Source organism: Rhodamnia argentea, chromosome 5, assembly GCF_020921035.1.
Source record: "Rhodamnia argentea isolate NSW1041297 chromosome 5, ASM2092103v1, whole genome shotgun sequence".
In the NCBI taxonomy this organism is placed as follows: Eukaryota; Viridiplantae; Streptophyta; class Magnoliopsida; order Myrtales; family Myrtaceae; genus Rhodamnia; species Rhodamnia argentea.
The window spans coordinates 17,175,087-17,188,615 of record NC_063154.1 but is presented as its reverse complement, the minus strand read 5'-3'; the positions used below and the strand labels follow the sequence as shown (position 1 = coordinate 17,188,615).

At 34.9% G+C, this 13,529-nt stretch overlaps 2 protein-coding genes across 2 annotated transcripts in view; both read right to left on the bottom strand.

Annotated features, from left to right (window-relative positions):
* LOC115755210 (serine carboxypeptidase-like 17) overlaps positions 1–13,529 on the bottom strand; it is a 38,795-nt gene that overhangs the window by 7,158 nt on the left and 18,108 nt on the right. The window contains exons 6-15 of the mRNA XM_048278869.1: positions 12,097–12,134; positions 11,902–12,003; positions 11,523–11,609; positions 11,231–11,389; positions 10,970–11,041; positions 10,738–10,856; positions 10,418–10,562; positions 10,146–10,200; positions 9,834–9,997; positions 1,938–1,943 (exon numbers count right to left, since the gene is read on the bottom strand). Coding sequence (XP_048134826.1) covers positions 9,942–9,997; positions 10,146–10,200; positions 10,418–10,562; positions 10,738–10,856; positions 10,970–11,041; positions 11,231–11,389; positions 11,523–11,609; positions 11,902–12,003; positions 12,097–12,134 — 833 coding nt within the window. The 3' untranslated portion in view covers positions 1,938–1,943; positions 9,834–9,941. The remainder of the gene's footprint in view (positions 1–1,937; positions 1,944–9,833; positions 9,998–10,145; positions 10,201–10,417; positions 10,563–10,737; positions 10,857–10,969; positions 11,042–11,230; positions 11,390–11,522; positions 11,610–11,901; positions 12,004–12,096; positions 12,135–13,529) is intronic.
* LOC115755205 lies at positions 3,212–4,144 on the bottom strand. The gene is made up of 3 exons (XM_030694527.2): positions 3,907–4,144; positions 3,661–3,707; positions 3,212–3,469 (listed from the first exon to the last, which is right to left on the bottom strand). Exons 1-3 carry the CDS (start codon positions 4,142–4,144, stop codon positions 3,338–3,340), a joined length of 417 nt encoding a protein of 138 aa, XP_030550387.2. The 3' UTR covers positions 3,212–3,337.

Here is a 13,529-nt window from a genome sequence, read left to right as displayed (position 1 = left end):
AGATTTTATTTGACCAATTTAGTCCAAAGTCTCTTAACAAATTGCTAATGAAAAATCCATACGGTCAATTTTGGCGGCAAATCGCTAGCATGATGTCAACTATCCTATGTGGAACTACAGCACTGGTATGTATAATTTTGTGCAAATTTTAAATTTTTTTGAATTCTTTTTTTTTCTTTTTTCTTTATTGTGGCAAGTGAGGGAGGCCCTTGTCGGATCGGCTGAGGTCGACCCTCACTAAGCCCCCATTGGCCATAGCTTGTGGTCGATCTACAGCCATCGATGAAAAGAAAAGAAAAAACTGAAAAAGGAAAAAAAATACGACAAAGTACGAAAATGTAAATTAAATTGTCCATGTCGGCGCCGGTCACGTCACATAGGATAGCCGACTCTGATTGGGCTGCCATATTAGCGTTTTCAAATCAAAATTGGTCGAAAGAACTACGTCGACAAATCGTCAAAAGATTTAAGATTGAATTGATGCAATTGGATTTTGAAAAAAAAATGATACGATTAGATGATTTTAGAACTGAATTGATACGGGTGATGTAATTTTATAATATTTAAAAAAAAAAAAAAAAGATTCACAACTTTGACTCTAGGTCGTGATGGATTGCCTCAACCCCGAGGTGACCCATGGCCTCCACGACTCTAATTTTTAATCACATAACTGTGGTACGGGCAATTTAATAAAAGAAAGTGGCGTTTTGGTAACTAATCACAAGATTATTTGGTGCGAGATAAAATCTATTGAAGTAAGAAACCGAAAAGAAAAAAATCAGAATAATTACCGCGCAAAATCTTCTACAAATCATCATAAAGATAACACGTTAAGTAGGTTATCCACAAGTTGATTATTCGGAGATTTTTTCTGATTTATTTTTTTATTCAATTTTCATTTAGATCAAATTATTATTTTCCATCTTTAACTTCCACTATAATTATAGATTATGACATGTCTATTGATTTGATACTGTACAATTTATCAACAAAAAGCACGCTAGTTGACTCAATTCTTTATTTTCTTTAAACCTAATCGCACATAAAACTGAGAAGGCAAGCATGTACCTTAATCTCGGGATTTTCTTTTGACTTGTCCCTTTATTTTCTTCATATTAGAAGATATTCTCTTTATTTTTCTAATCAGTCTAGTGCTTTCTGGATTGATTTTGAGGTAGTTTGAATACTTCAACTCCCCAAGCGACTCTAGAAGTGCATGGGATCCGAGAGAAAAAGCCACAAAAACCTCAAATTATGCTCGCTGTGACACATTTGTACTAAACCACAAATTTGTACCTATGTGGTACATTTACCTTTTGTCAAAGTTCTGTCAATGAGAATCGTTAAAAATCTGCCTACATGTACATCGGAAACAAACCGTGTTGACATGACGCCCGTGTGATTTAAGCGGAATAAAAACACGTTGTTCGGATTGAAAAATCATTTGAAGGAACCTTGACCAACGATAAATGTGTCACATAAGAATAAGTTTGAGATTTTTTGTGCATAATAAGAAATTTAGGATAAATATGTCACAATGAGCATAGTCCGAGGTTTTTGATGTCACCAAAAAAAAATATGTTCGGGGTAAATGCGTCACATTGAGTATTGTTTGGGATTTTTTTTGTGGTTTTTTTCCTATTTTTAAAGTGAAGATTTTTAGCAATAGGAGTATTTTTTTTTTCGTCATTTTCTATGAAAATTAGGACCTTAAATGAACTTTTTTTTTTTTTTTTGTGGTCGTTCTAGCTACCATTGTACAGCGAAAATATCATGATCCATTAGAACTTTCTTATCATATCAAGTTCTTAAGTCTTCGTCAAGACAGCAGACAGCTTAACCAATCTCTTGAACTTGGGAAGCGACTTTGTGGAGGTCGCAATCAGAAATTAGGGCGGCAAAAAATTACCGACGCAATAAGACCAGAAGTCATTGACGAATAACTAAACTTTATTGCTGAACAATTATCTAAAGATAGCAACTCTTTTAGTTTCTTATTTTCATTCATTATTGCTCTTCGACAAAATTAATGGATTTTAACATAGCATATCCACTTTTTATGCTAAGAATCTATTTGTTTCTCGAAAAATGAATGACTTGGAAAACGTTTCCGTAAAAATGATCTTCCTACTTTCTTAAAAAAATGAATCAACAAAAAAGAAAATACCATCCACAAAATTTTTTGGACATAGTTTTGTCGATACGAATATATTTTTTTGGGTAGCCAATCATTTCAAGCGATATAAGCCATCACTTTCAGGAAAATATTTTTCAAATAATTTATTTTTCACGAAACAAACGAAGCGTAAGGATAACGATATTTTTACTTGTGTTTGGAAATATATTCATTGAATTCAAAAGAAATATCTAGTCCATAATTATTAATTGAAGCTATGATATACTCGACATTGATAAATAATGCCAACATTAGGAGATAATAAGGTTAAGTACAATTTTAGTCCTTAAGATTAAGTTTTTCATGATGTCATCCTCTAACTTTTATTTTTATTCAATCAAGTTCTCTATTTCCTTTTTTTTCTTGTGTGTCGTTAGGTCCTCAAAGTTGTACTTTCGTGCAATTGAGTCTTGCTATTTTCCCGAGTTGTGCTATCAAATCGATCATCAACAATTCTTAGTATAAGGAACTGAGGGCCAAACTGAGTTCCCTTTTTTAATTTTTTTATTAAATTTCATTTTTTCAATTAATTTCTGAATTTTTTTTCCCAATAAGCTATTAAATACACAAAAATAAATAATTTTTTTTTTCATATGTTTGCCCATTTGAGTTTTATCATGGGCCCAATCCATACAATTTTCCATCGGCCTTAGTACCGTTGCCCGTTTATGTGCGCGCTGATGTATTAGTTGAAGGCAACACAAGTAGAAAAATAACAACATGGAATGGTAATTCACTTAACAAACATACCGACTTTATTCTCTATTTGTTTTTGGGATAACCGAGCGATGTCGTTGCACGTGAATTAAGGTTATCCTAATTATTCTCTCGGTTAAAAATATGTTTTAACCTGTCAGTGTGCTTCACATATATAGAACTACATAAATGAGATTACGAGATAACATAATCCCAGATTGGACCTGCCGAGCCGCGGGCCAAGTGACGAAGGAAGGCACGGCTCATTTGCCTCCCACAAGCCCGGCAATATACTCTAGTAGTTATCTCTATTTTGTGATATATAGACACGCAAACAAGTTGGGTGACCATATTTAACATCTAATTAAGAAGTCTTTTTGCCAATTAAAGTTATAATTATGAGAAATTTGCAAAATAAAAAAAAAAAGTGTTTGTACTGAAAACATCCAGCCTCTGATCTGATGATCATTTGTTTCTTTGAAGCCAATCAAGAATGCCCTTCTCTGATTCCGTCAGCTGGTCCTTCTTATTCCTCAATGACCCTTCCTCAAATTGAAAGTAGTCCATGTAGTTCCTCTTGTAGTAGCTCTCCAGCCTCTAGAATAAAAAAAACACAGAAGCAAAAAGGGCAAGGAAGGTCTTTTTGCTGTAATTATGATTATTTTACCCCATAAGATTATAACCATTTATTCCAAGTCAAAAAAAAATTCCAGGTAGAAAATAAATATCTCGGAAATAAAATCGTCAAAAAAAAAAAAAACTGAAAAAGAACGAGAAAATTTTCTTACCTCTTTGTCATTTTTCGCTTTGTTTTCCTCTGATTTCTTCAAATACCCTAAAACGAGTTAAAATAGCATATAATTAGCGATGAATGTGGAAAAAAAAAAATTAAAATGGTCTTTTCGGAATCACCATTTAACAAATATTACAAACGAACCATTAAGGAAAAAAAAAAAATCTTCATCGACGGTCGATGAATGTGCTGAGTACTTTTGCTTATTGAGAAGGCGAAGAGAATGGCATGGAGAGAGTACTCTTGAGAAGCTCGGTCTGCGAACCACCGGCAGCTTGGGAGAGGGCGGCGGCGGCCGTGGACAGCAGGAGGAGAGACCGCCTGGTTCCAATGCCTGATTGTCGGGAGAGCGCGGGAGCAGCTCTTGATTTGCGCTGCCGCCAGCCTTCGCCCCTCGGAACCGCCTGGACGTTGGAGGAGGCGAATTTGTTCACCGTCGCGGTCAGTGCCATCAACACATTCTGAGCGATGGAAGCCATGAAATGTCTCACCGCTCGTCCACACAAGGCCTTGTGCTTGTGGATAACGTCCGAATGGAGGCTTCTTGTACGAAGCACAAGATGACAAAGACGTCATCATCCCCCTTCCCCTAGTCTAATTGCATTTACTAGCGGCGTATCACGGGAGAATTACCAAAAAATACTAAACTTATGATAATTATATCAATTTAATCTTAATTTTTTTCAATTAAGTCAGAAACCTTTCGTATTTGTATTAATTCAGTCCAATCGACCAATCTTAACAGGAAATCGCTGATGTAGATGCCGAACGTCCTACAGGGTGTAGCCGGCACTCACTGAACAATTTTTAACATATTTCGAATGATTTATTTATTTATTTTATTTTTGTTTTCTTTGTCTTTTTTTTCTTCCCTTCTTCCTTTGGTCCGTTATCGTGAAAAAAAGAGAGAAAGAAAACAAAAATAAAAAAGAATAGAAAATAAATAAATAAATAAATAAGTAATACGAAAAGTAGAGAAATATAGTGAATGAATGAGAACAAATGAAATAAGACTTTAAGGCGTGATAACACACTCTTTAAGGAATTATTTTTCCCACAACATTGCTAATGATTATTGACAAAAATTCTCGGTGATACAACAGAGTCTCAATCAAGAATATTAGGGTGCGCATGACAACACTTCTGCTTCTGAAATAACTTCGGAAGTTGATTTTTCAACTTCTACTTCAGAAGCAAAAGTTAATTTTTTTATTTCTGCTTCATAAGTTGATTTCTGATCAAAGAAAGGTGTTTGATAACATGACCAAATTTCTACGAAAAATTATTAATCCTAACCTAAAATGCATTTTATTAAAAAAAAAAAGTTAAATGCAAATACCGACGGGTTTTCATGCAAGTCGGAAGACTAATCCTACCAATCACATTCAATAAAATAAATGTACAATCAAGTGGACAAATAAATCATATCAATACAAATCAAGGCTTCCCTAATATAGCCCTAAAGGCTTAGAGAATGTGTGATTAGAGTTCATGGGTGATTTGGGAGAAATTTGAGACAATTTGCCAAGAAGGGTAAAATCGTCAATTTGGAAAGATCGGGGGTAAAAAAATTCAAAATAGGTCTTGGCCAGTTGATTGTGGCCATTTCCTATTTTTTGGGATTTTTTTGAATTTTCAAAATTTTCAAAATTTTTAATGATTTTTAATATTTTTATGAATTTTTTTATTTTATTATGATTTTTTTAAGAGCTCACGAATTTTTTCTGAATTTTTTATGAATTTTTTTATACTTTTTAATGATTTTTTTTTCAAATTTTCCTTTTTTTTTATATTTATTTAAATTTTTTATTATTAAAATATTTGCATTATTAAAATATTTTTCGAATCGGGTCAACTCGGCCCACACCTCTCGAGAGTGAGTACACAATGATCGAAGAGAGAGAGAGAGAGAGAGAGAGAGTGAGAGCCCCCGTAAACAGAAGAAAATATGAAAAGGAATGAGTGAAAAGGAAAAAAATAGCTTATGATGGTGAAAAGTAAGTTTTTTTTACTTCTTCAAAGTGCTGCAAAAATCACTTCTCAGTAAAACGTTGTTTCAAAAGTAGAAATTTAAAATTGTGAACCAAACGGATTTCTGTTTCAAAAGTTGCGTTACCAAACGGATTTCTACTCCAGAAACACTTCGGAAGCAGAAATTCTACTTCAGAAGTGTTATCATGCGTACCCTTAGCTAATATTTTTTTAAGAACTCTGAAAGAGAAGCAATTAGAAAAGAATGCTGTATCTCTTTGAAAAGAAACGAAAATATGATTAATTAGAATTTACATTAATGCTGGTATCAAATGAAGTACTCATTTATTTGAAACCAAGATATTTGAATTTATTTAACATCTTTCCAATGTTATCACTTTGACTCAAAGAGTAAACTCTACAATGCTTTTTAACTTTAATTCCCAAGATACTATCTTCTTCACTCAAATTTTTCATTTTAAATCTGAAAATCAAATACTTCTTAATCTCAATGATTCCAGTCATATTGGTTTCAAAAATAAGCATATCATTAACGTATAAGTATCATAAAAAATAACCATCTCCACTTTCGATGGGAACATCAACAACTAGGAGCATTTTGATGGCCTGAGACATATGGGACATCATTGTAAAAAAGTTATGTCAATTCGAAGAAAAGTGCAAGTATTCCTGTCGCGACCTAAAAATCGAGTTTTCCAATTTTAGGTTAATAGATTGCCAAATTAATTAATTAGATTAATTAATTTAGCTCGAACTCTTCCAAGTTCTACTAAATCATGACTTATGGTTCAAATGATTATCTTTTAAAAGATTTTTTTAAATTTTTCGGAGCCACCACTAATCATTTCTTGGTAGGTTGTTAGAGACCTAAATAAAATAGTGGGAGAAAACTATTTTATTTTTGCAAACCAGAGATCTTAAGTTCGGGACTTGGTTACATTAATTTTTCAATTAATGCCCTTATGGTATCAATTTCATGAAAAAAGTTTGATTTGACAATTTTGATGAATTATGACTTGCAGTTCAAAGGTGCAATTTTTGGGTTTTCTTTTTATTTTTTCTTTTTTTTTTATTTTTGATGTATTTTCGAAATTAAAAATTAAAGGAAAATGAGAGTGAATTGGTTCAAGATCATCTTAAAGTTTTTCGGATTTAACTTGCATTAATTCCCAAATTTTTTAAGAAAATATCTTAACCCTATGTCCGCATCTTTTAATATCTATCCTAATGGATTCCCAAGATTTTGTTCATTGAATGTAATCCATGAGATAAGATTTCGAGAAAATCCTATCTTTCTAAAAAAGTGATAAGACGTGGTTTTTAAGAAACCATATCTTGCTACATCTTTCTTTTATTTTCTGAGATTTTGTGACATGAAAATTAAACATGAGACATGCACAATTTGTTTCTTTTATTGAATTTTTCTGATTTTTTTTTTGTGATTTTAAGTTTTTATGAATGAATTTAAATTAAAGTTGCAAATCTTTTAATGAAAAAGATAATCACCGCTATTTCTTTCGAATTAAGTTTCGATCTAAAGCCCGATAGATCGACCCTAAAATTCGAAATACCCGCTAGGAAAATAATTCCATTTAAAGCCCGATAGATAGACTTATTTTCATATACACGGTTGCGGATTAGGAAATTTTCCTAATCGATTACATAGTGAAATATTTTGGATATCTTAGAGTATCTTCAGAAAATGTTCAAGTTATCACAAGATTATCACAGAATTCCAAAAAATATTTACAATGAATCATAATCTTTCAAAAAAATTCAATATCCAAATTTAAACGTGCAATCTTTCCAATTAGACAATTTTCGGGCATCTTAATCTTGCGATATAATTTCTTGAAATATGCAAAGTGAATATTCAATCCGCATAGAATAAGCAATCAAATATTCAAATATGCTGAAGTTAGGAAAAATACCTAGATTGCAAGATATGGTTTCCTCTTTTGGACTTGCACGGAAACGTGACAAAGCCTTGAACTTTTGGATCAGCGGCAAAGGGAACACGAGCTGGGACCTCCGGCGCTGATCCGGGATTTGATCACGTGGCTATTCCTAATCTCTAATTCAAATTCTGAAGCGGAACTTGGTCACAAAGCAACTTTAATCGGACGGATCGGCTGCGGTATTCTCGCATGGGCTTGGGACTCTTCAATTCGGTGAGATACTTTGTTAGTGCTGAACGAATTTTACATAATCTGCAAAAGAAAAAGAACGCTGCAAAAATCGTTTGTAGACAATTTCATTGGGCTGGCTTCGGTGGAACTTGTCAGGAGCTCATGTGCATGCTTTGACTTTGCGTTCTAGTGGATTCTTTCTTTTGTCTTCACTTGATTTGTTCTTCACAGCAGCCGCCACTTCGATCGTCCACCTCTCCTCCTCCTCGTGGCCTTTTGTGAATGTATGATCAATTGCTGGATGTTACGCCAAGAGAACTCCTCAAAGACAAAGCTTTGACACCAGCTGGTATTAGAATCGTCCGAGTAGATGTGGCGAAATCTAGTGCCACGTTGATCCAACTAGCTGGTCAGACTAGACGGAGCAGCTGGAAGCACGAAGAAACTTGACACGGAGGAGGGTTTCAACCCTTGAAGGGAAACCTTTGAACTCCTCAAGTTTTCTCTTACTTTTCTCTTGGTATCTCACGTGAAGGCTCAAGTGCGTTTGAGCAGAAATTTTTGCCCTCAAAATTCTGAACGTCGAACAACCCCTCTGAATGTGTCAACCCCCTTCTTTTATAGGCATGAGAAGATTGGGCTCCAAGACAAAAATTGAATCTCCACGCATGATTCCCTTCTCTCCTTGACTGTGCAGTATAATCCCTCTTTTGAAATATAGTCTTGCCTCTTTAAAACAAAAGGAATATACTATTTAAAACAAAAATTTTACAGATTATATTCTCATTTAGCCCCCCAAATTTGATGCAGTCAATCCGCATACATATGCAAATGCAATGCATGAAATAAAAACTGAATTAATTATTCTTAGCATGAACTAAAGTTTAATTCCTATTTTTATGCAAAATAAATGGCTAAAAGGAAAAATCAAAATTTATGTGTCAACAGTTCCAACGAAAAGATGCAAGGGATCGCGGAACAAGGACGACACAAAAGGTATGGGGCATCACCAGAAGAATTTCATGAGAGGCTTGAGATATCACGAAGCATGATCGAAATGTTACGAAATTGGATCAAGGGAAAGTGTTGGAACTAGTGATCCAATTCCTAGAGAGATGGACATTTGCTAGTGAAGTCTAGAAATATCTAGCATGGACCATATATTTGTGGAATAGACATTTTTAGAAAAGTCTAGATGTACCTAGTGTAATTGACTATGGCGGTGGAGTCTCCTATAAATAGGCTCAATGCTCATTCATGGGGGTGAGTGAAGAGTTTAGAATAAACTCCATATACTTGTGCTCCTCCACCAACATCACCAACTCCTCCATCAACTATATCTGTACTACCATTTCCATAAACTAGAGAAACTATCCTTGTCCCATGAACCTTACCTATATTCCTCAACGTATCCTACCCTTATCCATTTCTCTACATCAACTAGACACATACACTTGCGCAAATTCAAACCACAAACTATCATCCATAACAAAATCATTCTCTGGTATAATATCAAATTTTTTAACATGTTATCAGAGCTGTGAATTTCCACATTTAAAGTGCCAAATTTCTTTGGGATATCAACGGCCATAATGGGGCGACCGAGCTCGACGGTAGATGGTGAATGGTGGATGTGAGAAATGGGTGGCGGCTGTGGTGGCGATTGCTGGAGGAGAGAGTGAGCAGTGGGCGGTGGGGTTAGGGTTTACCATAATTGGATGGATTTCAATGATGGGGTTTGCAAAATTTGAAGGAAAATGACAATTTCGTTGATAGAACCCAATGTAACATGCAAATTGAAATGGAGTGGGTGATCTGAGAATGGTAATTGTTGGTTTTCAAACTTGAGAATGCAAATTGATATAGGGATGAAGAGCGGAGATTATTTTTGAAAATGTCTCCAAAACTTACTTATATGTTATTAGCAGTGGCACTATTGAGTTTTAGAATGATATTACACAAAACAAGCAAATTAACTAATCTAATGGCACCTATGCATTTAATTGATGACATATAGTCAACCATGCATACAAGTCATTTGATAAACACCGCTTCCACAAAAATTTATTACATCAACTATGTTTACTTTTTAAAATTTGAGAATTAAAAGGGAGCTACAACTGCAAATTAAATGTAATAATAATCGAACCACCTATTAATCATCGGAAAACATTCCTTGGGCTTGAATTCTGGAGCCGTGTGTCCCGCTCCCTGCACGAAGCAGTTCATATGACACCTTCAACTTACGACTCACACATTATAAGGAGCCAATTTTGAATGAAATTTGAACATGGGAATGGGGAAAAGTTAAGAAAAACGAGTTTTTAAAGAAGAAATTCTTCTATATGAATCTCCTTGCCTTGACGGTTGCATATGTGAAAAGGGTTACTCCGTAAGAATATAGCGTAGTATACCTACAAGAAAAAATAAAAAGAAAACTTAAGTAAGCACAAACAACTGAGATACCAAATAAGAGACATAATAACAATTAAAAAGTATTAATTGTCCAGACATTGTAAAGGAGAGACTTTCCCTTTAACCAATTATGAAAAATAAAGGAGCCACATTCGATCAAATCGACTTTAAGCAGAGGCGGTGTCGGGACAATTTGTCAAAAAAACTGAATTGTACAATAGTTATAAGGTTGTTATCGAAACCAAACCCGGCAACTTGTTCATCGACGAACCACGCTTCCCAATCTCGAGAAATTGTCTGATTCAGTCTTTCAATCCAGGCCAGCGTTCCCACATACGGGACGATCATGTCATGATCTCCACTACATGTTAAGAAAGTACACTAAGTGAAGTAAGTAATTCGTTTGATTGGTTACGGCATAAAAACCAAGAAAAGTAATTAAGTAAACAATCGTTAGGCAGGTCACCACTATAAATAAAAAAAAAAAAAAAGAGTTGTATAGACCATATTGCGAAAAAAAAAAATGCTCAAATTACCTATAAATAAGTGCTCTATATCCCCTTTTTATGAGCTCTTTGTGTATGTCAATGACTTCTGTGACAGTGTATGCGTAAGATAAACTCCTGTTGCACCGCACCCACTTCTCAAATGTCCCCTGGCTTATCATTGAAGACAGCACAAGACATAGGAAAAACAAAAATACATAACCAAGAAAGCAAAAAGAATAAAAAGTGATTTCCATGCAGTTAATATGACGTATCGACATACCTCTCGGACATGAAGAACATCTTGAACCGCTCTCTCGCTAGCCCAAATATAGCAGCACAAATAATTATAATCCTACATTGAAAAAAATGATTACAGAATTATACTGTGAGCTTCGCAATTTGGTAATGGTTCTTCACTGAAAAAAAAATTAAAAAAAGTAAAAAAGTAAAAAGTAAAATTTAATTCAGAAATTGATTCGTTCCTTTTACTGAAAAAAAAAAAATGCGGCCCAAAGTGAAAAAGAAAAAGTCTAATACTTACCCGGCACCAAGCCCGGGGAGCTTCCATGGTCGGCAGAAGGAGAAGTGAACGGTCTTGATTAATCAAGCTGGGGTCCCACGTATCAACCACCGTCGATTTTGGAGCCTGAGGCATGCAGTTCGGTTCCAGTATGTTTGCAGTATATATGTTCTCCAGGCACTAAAGTTAGCAAAAGTCAAGGTTCAATACATGAAATTTCCAAAATAAGAAAAAAAGAAGATAAAAAAGGGGAAAATACAAAAGAAATTTAATTAGAGAGGAGAAAAGAAAACAGATTGAATGTCTCACCAACCTCGGTCACAACTTTAAGGTCATCGACACAACCAACATTGCTTTCATTAATGTTTATGTAATCGCGGTTACAATTAATGCCAGCGGACTGAAATGCGCCAGAAAGGTAGACATTAATTAGTGGAAGGAATGTTAAATGAAAATAAGATATTAGTGGAGAAATTATCCATGCGGGAAAGAAATTATTAGAACTCACATTTTTACCTTTTGCTTTCTCGCTTTTGCACGATATTGATCTTTGGGACTTAAAAGAATTTTCTGAATTCGTACCGCATCTTAAAAAGAACGATATGCAGTCTATATCCAATCCATTCGCATACATCGGAATCGATCCTTTCACACGTTGTGAGGTGCCGGAGGCACGACGGGAAGTCAATTACCTCATATAGCTCATCAGATATAAGACCCTTCAAATGAGCAAACGCGACTCTTGAATTGATGTCGCTATCGTCATTCGTGAAAGGGTTTCCGAACAAGTAGCCCTGGGTTGAATTCGACCGACGGGTTCCTTCATTTCGAAAAGGAAATGCAAATTCAAGGAATAGTATGCTAACGTGATGATAGCGAAAAGTTACCTCAAGATTCATTTTAGGCTTCAAACCGGCTTCATTTCCTGGTAGAAATCAAGAAAAGATAAAGAATCGTCATTTATTATGGAAACCTAATGCAGTGTCGACACTCGATTGACTATGTTGCATGCTTCTTTGGCTTTCCTTTCCCATCTTAAAATGCATAACTTGAGAAAGAAAGCATTAATAAGTTATTCTATTACTTTAATTACTGAAAATCATCTGGGGATGTAGTATGTTCCAAGGTTGCGGCGAAAAAAAAAAAAACTATTCTACGAGACTCTAAAGATGGGCACATTTGGTTCAGCTTTTCCAAGAAGCTTTGGGCCTTTAAAGCCCCTTGGAGAAACACTGGGATGTTTAGCAAGCATTTTCAAGTGGCATTGAGCCAAATGCCAGCCCTAAGAGTACTAAAGGCCCTATTAAAGAAAATTAATTAGTTGTTTATTTTTCCCTCAAAACTATACTGAAATTGTTTGCCCCTCACCCTAGATTGCTGCTATTCATCTTCTTCTTCAGGGTGGGTCGATGAGGGCCGGTGAAGGCCACATGGGGTTGTACGACCCCCAGCAGCGATCACCTGGGTGGCCCGACCACAGCGACGAGGCCTAAGTTTTTCTGCGGGTGGTTTTATTTTTTCTCTTAAGTGATCGAAGTTATAAAAACTTAGCACTAAAGTGATCAATTTGAAAGTTTTGACACTAAAGTGAGCGTCGTACACAACTTATGGTACTTGTGGTATACTTCAGCCCAATCCAAGGTCTCAAATAAAGAATAATCTTCACCTATTTCGCTCTTTCTCGGAAAGTCATTCTCTAAGAATGTGACATCTTGTGCTTTAAATTCAGTCATACTTATGCTTTCTTGCTCGCTATGAACATATACCCTTTTGAGTGTTCCGAGTATCTTATGAAGATACTCTTTTTGCCTCTTTGACCAAAATTTTCTTATCTATGAGATGACTCATGGGTATAGGCAAGACAACTCTAAGGTCTAAGAAAACTTAAATCTGATTTTCGATATGTCCATAACTCATATGGGGTGGAAGAAATTGACTTTGAAGGCACACGATTAAGTACATAAACTGCAATCAACAAAGCATCATCCTTAAAGATGATAGGGAAATTAGCCTGTATTATCATATACCTAATCATTTTCATTAGGATTTTGTTTCTTCTCTCTGCAATACCATTTTGTTGCGAAGTATATGGGATAGACAATTGTTTTTCTATTCCCTTTTCACCACACAAATTTCTGAACTCACCATGTAAGTAGTCTTAACCTCAATCGAATCTCAATACTTTTATTTTCTCATCTAATTGATTTTCCACCAAAGTTAGAAATTCTTAAAGCAACTTAATGCTTCAGATTTATGAGAAATCAAATAAACATATCCGAATATAGTGTAATCATATATAAAAGTGATGAAATAAATATCT